The 9,686-nt window shown below is 35.0% G+C and overlaps 2 protein-coding genes and 1 long non-coding RNA gene across 3 annotated transcripts; all 3 read left to right on the forward strand.

The window, feature by feature from the left end:
• The first annotated feature begins 2,215 nt into the window (after nt 1–2,215).
• LOC112786248 (uncharacterized) lies at nt 2,216–3,859 on the forward strand. The gene has a single exon (XM_025829647.1). The coding sequence runs from the start codon at nt 2,216–2,218 to the stop codon at nt 3,857–3,859; it is 1,644 nt and encodes a 547-aa protein (XP_025685432.1).
• Nucleotides 3,860–4,325: 466 nt separating this feature from the next.
• On the forward strand, nt 4,326–6,018 carry LOC112786249 (uncharacterized). The gene is made up of 5 exons (XM_025829648.1): nt 4,326–4,580; nt 4,777–4,903; nt 5,017–5,264; nt 5,373–5,567; nt 5,641–6,018. Exons 1-5 carry the CDS (start codon nt 4,326–4,328, stop codon nt 6,016–6,018), a joined length of 1,203 nt encoding a protein of 400 aa, XP_025685433.1.
• Nucleotides 6,019–7,022: 1,004 nt separating this feature from the next.
• LOC140182560 (uncharacterized) lies at nt 7,023–9,046 on the forward strand. The gene is made up of 2 exons (XR_011878377.1): nt 7,023–7,453; nt 8,655–9,046. It is a non-coding gene; the product is annotated as an uncharacterized lncRNA (long non-coding RNA).
• Nucleotides 9,047–9,686: the final 640 nt, after the last annotated feature.

The raw sequence follows: 9,686 nt of genomic DNA on the forward strand, positions 1-9,686 counted from the left end.
GTTTAACCAACCCAGCAACTCCTTCTCCAACATAGGCTAAGTCACGGTTTGAACAAAGGGAAGAGAGAGGAAAAATCGAAACTACATGCATGTACCTCTCTTAAACTTTTTTATCTATTTTCTTCAATCTTGGCCATTGATCTTGACTTTGGCCCCAAGAATTGATTCTGAACGTTGATGAGCGTCTGACTCAGGCTGGCTTTAAGCTTCCTATTTTTACTTCTTCCCTACCTGAGACTTAGAGGCTATCTTCTTCATAAAAATGGAAATGAATCTTTGCTGTGCCTTCAAGATAGATTTGCATCATGAACCGAGGCCTTTCTTTCCTTCCATGGCAACAAAATCTTGAAACCTTTCTCCAAATCTTTTCTTCTGTGGAAATAATCTTTTTTTCTCTATGTCTTCCATTTTTTCTTCTTCTATGAAAGAGTGATTTGACCGAAGCAAGAGAGAGGAGAGAGAAGAGAGAATAGCTTTCCTATGGAGCTTGTGGCCTTTGGTCATAACCCACTTTCTGTGCATTCTATTTTCTTTCTCTCTTTCTTGGAGATGATGTGATTTGATCGAAGGAGAGAGAAGAGAGAAGGAAGAAAGCTTTTGGTGGAAGCTTTTAATTACAGTAAAGTGAATTGAATTCTCACTTCCAGTAACCAAGAAATTAAATTAATTTTAATTTTCACTTCCTGTTACCAATACATGGAGTCACGTGTTTGGCTTTTGGTTACTTAGGTATGAACTTAATTGAATTGTAATTTGAAGTCTATTAACTATGAGAGTAGGTAACTGAAACTTGCTTGATTATTTAAGCCACTTCCTTCTTTTCTTTTGCTTTGCCAATATTAATTCATGGGCTTGTGATTTTGGGCATGTCCTAATCTTAAGGTTCAGCGGCGTCAGGGGCTCGCGTCTCCTCTCTCCCTTGCGATTCTCAACGGCGACGGCCACGACGACGTCGACGGTGGCTCCAAGCTTCCCCGCCGCCGTCCCTCCCCCTTTCCCTCCCGTCCCCCCTTCGTATACCCTTTTCCTCCCCCCAAACGCGTTTTCTTTTATTTTTTTAAAATTATAATTTTTTTTATTAAAATAGGGGTAGTTTAGGAATAAAATAAAAAAAATTATTAGAATAGACGATTTAAAATGAAATGCAATATTAAGGACGATTCTAAGTTAAAAATTACATTAGAGACGATTTCGATTTTGATCCTCAATATTAGGGACCAAAACAATACTTATCCCTGTTATTTTACTCAATTTTTTAATAAATTTATTATCATCTCTGAATAATTAAATTTAGGATAAAAAAAGAATCAAATATAACCAGCTAATTAAACTCTTTCATGAATACTAAATATATATTCTTATATAGTTAGTGGTTGATTTTTGTATTTATATAATATAATTAAAGATTATTTGATGTATTTTTTTATATATCAAAATCAATATTAGTATATAAGTTTATAACTTACATGAATTTAAGACGAATATAAAGTATATGGATACAAAAATAAATTTATGTAAACGAACATTCTTTTATTTGAATAAAGTATTTTTTTTTTTCACTTCACAATACTCATTTTACCTTAACATGCATTGTTTGTACTATTTTAGTTTATTTTTATGTCTTTAGTAAATATCCTCTTAACAATGAATAATATTAATAATTTAAAATTATTATTCATACTATTGTTATTTAAATATTCTCTTAATAATGAATACTAAAATTCAATACCACAATTTATATAAAAAAAAATTAGACACAGATGTAATTAAATTTAATTTATAAAAATTGTATAATTATATCCAATTGACTGCTGTGTCTAACACTATATTTAGCTTGTCCAAGTTCAACACTGAGCTTTCTACAATACCACAATATGAACTGCTTTGAATGTGCATCATCAATTGTACAACAAAGGCATTAAGTCACATTTCAAAAAGATTCATTTCTCGATAAACGAATTGATTGATACTCATCTTACGGAGTTCAACATCTTCGCATAAACACATTAAAAGATGTCTTTATTAATCTCCATCACCAACTTATTTTATTCATTATATCTACGGTGAAAAATTAAAGAATACTAGTATGCCAATAAAATACAATAGCATATGTGAAAATGTTCTGTATAATCCGTGTAGAAGTTTCTTGGTACCTTTGATCATTTAGCACTTAGCAGGGTAATAGAATACAACTGAAATAGGGTTAATACTTCCGATGGCTGAGGCAGTAAGAAAAGCCACAACTCACCCATCTTCAAACGTTTCTTCCGTCGTAGCTTCCATTACATCACTGATTCAAACCATAAACCCCCAAAACCCAAATGCCTGTGAAGCACTGAAACCATTCTCCCCTTACCTCACTCAACCATTGGTCATCCAAGTCATCAAGAACTTACGCAGTCCCAACCACGCACTATTCTTCTTCAACTGGGCCTCCAACCCGCAACCCAACCCCAACAACTACTCTCACACGCGCCACTGTTACGCCGCCATAACCGACTCCCTTCTCTCTCACTCTCTCTTCTCCACCGCCCACCACCTCCTCCACCGCTCCAACAACCTCTCCGACTCCTTGATTTGCAAATTCATCATTGCTCTCGGCAATCGCGGCGATATCAGGGGCGCCATTCACTGGTTCCACAAAGCCAAGAGCTTTTCACATGGCCGATGCTTGTTATCCTGTAACGCCGTCTTGGGTGTTCTTGTAAGAGCCAATCGGATCAATTTGTCAAAGTCTATCTTTGACCAGGTTGTGGAGGAGGGTGTGTTTGAGCTCGACGTGTTCACTTATACCACCATGATTAGGGGCTTCTGCAAAATAGGCATGGTCCACAGTGCACTCAAGGTGTTCGATGAAATGCGCTGTTCGCCCAATTCGGTTACTTACAACACTTTGATTCACGGGTTTTGCAAGAACCGTGATATGGAGGGTGCCAAGAGGGTTTTTGATAGAATGGTGGAAGTAGGGGGTCAGAGTTGCAAGCCGGATGTGGTGACTTATACTACTTTAATTGATGGATATTCAAAGAAAGGTGAGTTCCGCGAAGCTTTAGAGTGTATGGAAGAGATGGTAAAACAGGGTTGTCATCCAAATGTGTTGACCTACAATGCGTTGATTGAAGGCCTTTGCTTGGGTGGGAATGTGGACGAGGCCATGAAGATGATGACTAGGATGCGATTGAATGGTTTAGAAGACAATGTTACCACAAACACCAGCATCATCAAGGGTTTTTGCACTGTGGGAAGGTCTGAAGAAGCTATCATGCATCTGAAGGAAATGGATAGTCGCGGGATGAGGCCGGATTTGAAGGCTTACAGTGTCATAGTCAATGAGTATTGCAAAATTAGGAAACCAGATGATGCCCTTTTACTTATAAGGGAGATGGTGGTCAAGGGAATCAAGCCATCTGTGTCAAGTTTTAATGCAGTGTTTAGAGTTCTTGTGGATATAGGGAAGCTGGATGAAGCAGTTCATCTTTTGAAGCAGATGCCTCAAATGGGCTGCATACCCAACTTCTTATCATATAGCATAGTGATCTGTGGTCTTTGTAAAGTGAATGGTAGGATGCAAGAAGTTGAAGGGCTTGTATCTGAGATGCTTGAGAACGGCCATGACCTTGATACCACCTTGTACAATTGCTTGCTTGGGGGATATTGTGATCTTGGGGATGAGGAAATGGCATTGAGGACTGTCTATGACATGATTGATAAGAACTTTGTAATCAACAAAGACACATTCTGCATTTTTGTCAAGGACTTGCGTGGAAAGGGAAAACTTAGCAAGGCAGTGACTGTTGTTGAAGAGATGTGCAGGAGATGCAATGTACCTGATATAAATTCTTACAGAGCGTTACTCTAGTGTCTATTTTTTTTTGGTAACTTACTCTAGTGTCTATATGAACAGCTAAATTCATTTCTACAAGTTTCAACTGCTGTGAAACTTGAGAACAGTACGTGAATACAAAACTAAGATGCAGAATTCGGAAGCAGGCACTTCTTTTATTTTTTTTTAATAAATAAAACTAGTTAATGAGAATCTGCAATCGTTAAATGAGATTATGGAGCCGGCCAGAGGCCCAGAGCTGTCTTGGCATTATGGTACTCGTTTACAAATATACAATAAGCTGAAATAAATGTTGAAAACATATATTAAAACGTTAACTACAAGGATAAGGACGAAAGAACCCAAACAAAAAATTTGCCTCGTAAGAATGTTAAATGATTAGTTCTAAACATATTCACCTTGGGAAATCACTGTTCTTGTGGCTTCGAATTCAATCCAAGCTAATGGTCAAAATCCCGTTTCCTCTACAAGGAGATTGAATATGGCTACTCCAGATCAGAAGACTCTTGTTTGTGTGAAGCAAGTGAAGCAAGGGGTGGTAGATGAGTGGGACGAGAGCATGCCATTACCAGGAGATATCATCGAAGGATTTTCAGAGCACGACGCCGATGATGATTCCTTTACTCCGGTCAAGGCCAGTTCAGAGCTTATCTCTCAGCTTGGCAAGATTAACCCCCGCGTCGAATTCATATGGATAAAAGTCAGAAGGGGCAATAAAAACTCAGTGAAACTTCAGGCATAATAGTTAAAATCTCAATTTAACTCTTAAAATCTTTCAATATTAGGATTTTGAATGAGTTAATCGATTTTACAAAATTTCTACTAGGTTTAACAATTCTATAATTTAAATCTTGTTCGATTTCACATTTTACATATTTAATTTACTCTTCCGAATTTATGTAAAATCTCGATTTTCTCTACTATAACCGCAGGCACGTATTGTGCAACAAAAAGGATCCATACTCAAGAGGAAGTACTATACTATTCAAGCTACAACGGATGACAGACATGTTGCGGATTTAGGAGACCTTACGTTAGATCAGTGCACTGCACTGCAAGGTACACACACTCAAGCTATAAACTTAATTTAAACAAAAATATACTGATCCTTGTCCATGCATAACTCTTGTTTAATTTAAACAAGAATCGTTTTCCGAATAATAACATTGCAGAAATGAGCATGAAAGCAATAAACGTGGAGGGCAGGGAATTTGGAAGGAGTGGGATCAAATATGATTGGAAGATGAAAGTTGGAACCTATTTGCCTGACCAATGGTGTTCAGTGATCAGCTCCATTCTGTTCATGCCCCTTGTTAACGAGCAGTTCATGGACGCTACCACGGCGAGGTGCATGGCCTGGTTTAGTGCAGCAATTTCTTCCGGAGTTCCTCTTGTTTTTGTTAATATCCAAACAGAACAGGTTCTATCCAAGCCATGGACATAACATTTTTCCCCCTTTTTCATTTCAACTTGTGCTATTCAATAAACTAAACCAAATAATTAATGAGTCAAATTGAATATCATCCAGGTGGATACACAGGAGAAGACTAGTTTCTCTGGAAAAGAAACAAGCGTGTGTAGCAAGCAACAAATCCACAACACTAACAAAATAATACACGGTATAAGGTTGTGGTTTCTACCTGGACTATCAGAAATTTCAATAGAGTTGATCCCTAAACATACGGAAACTCGCTTCGGAATGGAAATCAAGCAAACCGAAGAGGTAAACAACACTTGTGGAACTTTGTGAACTAAAGAACTTGTTCTTGTTGCTAATTAAAGCATTATTATTGCAGGGTTTTGTGTACATATACTCAGTGATGAGAGGTTCAGTAGCTGAAGGTGCAGGGTTAGGAGAACTGTATGAAGAGGCAATAGCAAGCGGATTCCTTCTTGTGATATCTCGGTTGGAAGGCAAAAGCATAATGCCAAAGAATGTGTGCAGTGGTGGTCTTATTCATTGCTGTAACCAATATGAGATCAACGAAACTTTCAATGTAGCAATAGAACAACTTGAGACCATTGAGGTGCATGTCATGGCATGGCCCAATAACCAAACTCAACCTATTGGATTTGCATCACTCTTAGCTCCAAATGGATCATTCCCAACTCATCATTATCATTATGATCATCAAAAACAATTGCACAAGCTCGCTCATCACCACACTATTTAGTGAAGTAGTAACTTTCTGAGTTCAAGTTTGGTTCGTGTAATGGTGGTGTTATGCAATTACTTTGTAGTATGCATTTACTCATCTATTGATCTTCATTTTGCGGTGTTTAAATATTTTTGTTCTAACACTAATATATTGAATTTCCTTCCACCTATGCTGGAAACTTTGCAAGTCAACTTTTTGTTCCGTCTCAACTTCTCCAATGCTCCGGTTATAACTGTTGAGCGGGTATATTTCATTGGTAACTAGACATTCAAAAATATTTATATACCAAAGTCAACCACTAAAATTAGTCACTAATATATTTGTGTATAAATACATGTATGATTTAATTTATTTTCAATATGTATTTATATTTTAACATATATTTTATACGAGTGACTGATTTTAGTATACCCATAATATGGTTGTTAAACATTTCGTACAATTTTATTGCATTGTGTTTGTATAACATATTAACATAGCAACGTAAATATATCAAAGTTCATATTAAATAAGGTGATTTTTTTTAATATTATCATTCAATCAAATTTATTTGTAAAAAATAGCTATTTAAATAGTAAATTTAAAAGAATTATTTTTAGAATTTAATTATGATGTATTGTCAGTGTAAAATTGTTTTACACATGTTCCAATCATATAACGTTATATTAGCAAAAATAACTACTTTTTACATTAACCGTGTTAATAGTCATTCAAAAGAACAGTTGTAATTGTACGACAATATAAAACGTTTACACTGTAAGTATATCAAAATTAATTATCGTTACATAATTTAATTTCTGTTTAAAATTTTATTGCATCAGTAATCATATGAATTGAATTCATATTAGAAGAGATTTATATATACAAAATAAATGCTATGATAATTTAAAATGTCACAAAATTTCTATATATACCTTTTACTGCTAATGTCTCATTAATTTTATCAATCCCGTTAGGTAATCAAGAGGGCTCCAGCCAATTTCTACCAATATTTATTGGACTGGACCTCAAAGCCCAACATATCAAACACCCCTACCCCAAACCACCACAATTTACCCTAATCATTAATTACCATTTCACCACCTTCGTCTACCTAGTCTCCCTCTCAATTCCGTCGCTAACCCTCCCTCAACGGCAGTGTGACACACCGAAACACCACCGTCCCACGCTGTCTCTTCTTCTTGACCAACCCTAGTCAACGTTGCTAACCTGTGTCGCGGGACAAGACTACGCTGCCTACAACCTGCGAGTCCTCCACGACAAGGCTAGACGCTTCCGTCGCCGATTCGAATTGCATTACAACCTAGCCGCCGAGAGGTCATTATCTACTGGAACTCATTGGATTGCGCTGCCCTCTCCATCTTTCCACCGGTTCACGCCGACTCCAGTACTGCCTCCAAGACGCGCCGTGCAGTCTCTTCCTCGTACGCCAGCATTGCTGCTCTAACAGGTTAGTACAAAATTATGATTTTAGTAGTTAGAGGATATTGCTAATCTATTTAGGATTCATATACTAGGTTTAGATATTCATATAAGATGCTTTTTGAATTACTAGATGTTACTTTTTAGTAATGTTAGACGTTTGATTATATGAATTGTACTGAATTTTCTATGATATTGATTCGTTATGCTTTGCATGAAGGCTCTTGCATACGTTAATAATTGTTTTTTTCTTACTGAATTCACAATTACATGATAAAAACAGAGATATAAGGTCGTTTGTTTTCTTTTTTCCAGATTAAAATTGAGTTTGAATGCAGTCAATTTAAATTTGAAGTATTAAGATAGTGTACGGAGTAATTTTCTAGAGTTTGGGAGAAAAAATAACTAGTTGCTATCCCACAACTAAGAGTGATTTTTTGGAGTTCTGAATAAAAAAAAGTAGTTGTAATCTATATAACTAAGTGATTTTTTGAATGTGTGTTCAACGGATGTTCTTTGATTTTGTTGAATTAATGGATGTTTATTTGATTTTAATTATTCAGTGTTTCTTATCAAGTAAATTGGATGTTAATTTTTCATATGGTTTGGGAGCTTTGAAAAAAAAATAGTTATAAGCTAATTTAATTTTGCTTGAATTAAAATTGGGTTTGAATTTAGTCATTTAAAGTGGTAGCATTGGGAGAGGGAATTTGCAGTTGCTTTTAGTTTTATTTTTCTTTAATTTTTTAGATTTGCAGGAAGGTATTTGTATGTTTTATATTTTTTTATTTTTTTTTCATAAAATTGGAGGTTTATTTTATTGAAATTGGATATTTTTAGGGATGGCATTATTGTGTTGATGTGTTTTTTGTGTCGGATGTATCTTTAATGGATGTGTCTTATGTTTAACTTGCTTGGATATGTCTTTTATTGGATGTATTTTTAATGGATGCATCTTCTATTTAAAACTTGTTTGGATATGTCTTTTGTTGGATGTGTCTTCTGTTTAAAACTTATTTGAATGTGTCTTTAATGGATGTGTCTTTTGTTTAGAACTTTGATGTTACTTTTCGAGACTTGTGAACTTTTCTTCTCTGTTGGACTTATTAGTGTGTGTCTCTATTAAAACTCTTGTTAGCATTTTTTTTAGTATGGATGTGTCTTCTCAATTAGAATATTAATGTGTCTTTTTGCTTTTGTTAATGCTTGGATGTGCCTTTTGTTATAAGAGAGGAAAATTGCGCCTGCTCACACTAGGTATGAGAAGTTGGAAGCGAAGATGAAGGAAGCTACAACTAACTTGGTCTCTCAAGCAGGTCAGATAAAGGAACTAAAACTCCATTTCAGGGAGCGTGATCAAGAGTTTGCTAGTAGGAAGAGTGCACTGACCTAGTTGATAACACTTATTGATGCTAAGCTTAAACAAAAAATTTAACTTTTGTTTTTATGCATATGCTTATTTCGGTCAAATCTTGATGATCATCTTTGAGAGTTTGGGTGGTTTAATTAGATATTCATCAATAAACTTTCTAAGTTTATATGAATGTGCACATGATTTTTTTAAGCTACTCAATTTTTTTGTAGACATATTAACATGAATGTAAGTTCAAGTGTTGTTACATCTATTTCGTTATCATCATGTTGAGATGTAATGAAAAAAATTATAATATTCATTATGCTTATTCATACCAATTTGTATCACGGTGGAATCAAGGATTCATCGTGACTAAAAGATTTACAAGAACTTTATATTTTGTTAGAGGGGTGAAGCTACATCAATTAGAAAGCTACATCGATTAGGATTAATCATGCATATGACATATGTATGTACTCACAAAAATGAACACAAACACCACAATCCTATCAGTTGCAGCAACATAGTGAAATGAAAAATTAAAAGGTTAATGATATTAAGCTATGATTGAATTTGTGCCTGGACAAAAAAAACCATAAAAAATATCACTCCCAAAATCAACAAAACAGAAATAATCTTCATTAGCAACAAACAAAAAACAAAACCCCCAAAATTAACAAACAATCCAAATTACAAATTGTTACCAACAACAAATAATAAAAAAAATCATGAATTTCCATACAAATTCACCGTTTGCCATCTTTATCATCATAGTTTATAACATAAACAACACACAAACTAGAACAACCCAAACAATTAAAAAAGAAATTGAATTTTAACATTGAGTAAACTTTTCACATTGACTGATTCTCTTTCAGTAAAATGAAAAAGGAGAAAGAAGTAGCTT

The sequence above is a fragment of the Arachis hypogaea genome, chromosome 20 (genome assembly GCF_003086295.3).
Source record: "Arachis hypogaea cultivar Tifrunner chromosome 20, arahy.Tifrunner.gnm2.J5K5, whole genome shotgun sequence".
In the NCBI taxonomy this organism is placed as follows: domain Eukaryota; kingdom Viridiplantae; phylum Streptophyta; class Magnoliopsida; order Fabales; family Fabaceae; genus Arachis; species Arachis hypogaea.

Excerpts from the sequence above, each read along its gene's own strand:
- LOC112786248 (XM_025829647.1), top strand. The coding sequence starts at position 2,216 with ATGGCTGAGGCAGTAAGAAAAGCCACAACTCACCCATCTTCAAACGTT.
- LOC112786249 (XM_025829648.1), top strand. The coding sequence starts at position 4,326 with ATGGCTACTCCAGATCAGAAGACTCTTGTTTGTGTGAAGCAAGTGAAG. Across the intron at positions 4,904-5,016 it reads TCAGTGCACTGCACTGCAAG|AAATGAGCATGAAAGCAATA; the intron begins GTACACACACTC and ends ATAACATTGCAG. Across the intron at positions 5,568-5,640 it reads AAATCAAGCAAACCGAAGAG|GGTTTTGTGTACATATACTC; the intron begins GTAAACAACACT and ends TTATTATTGCAG.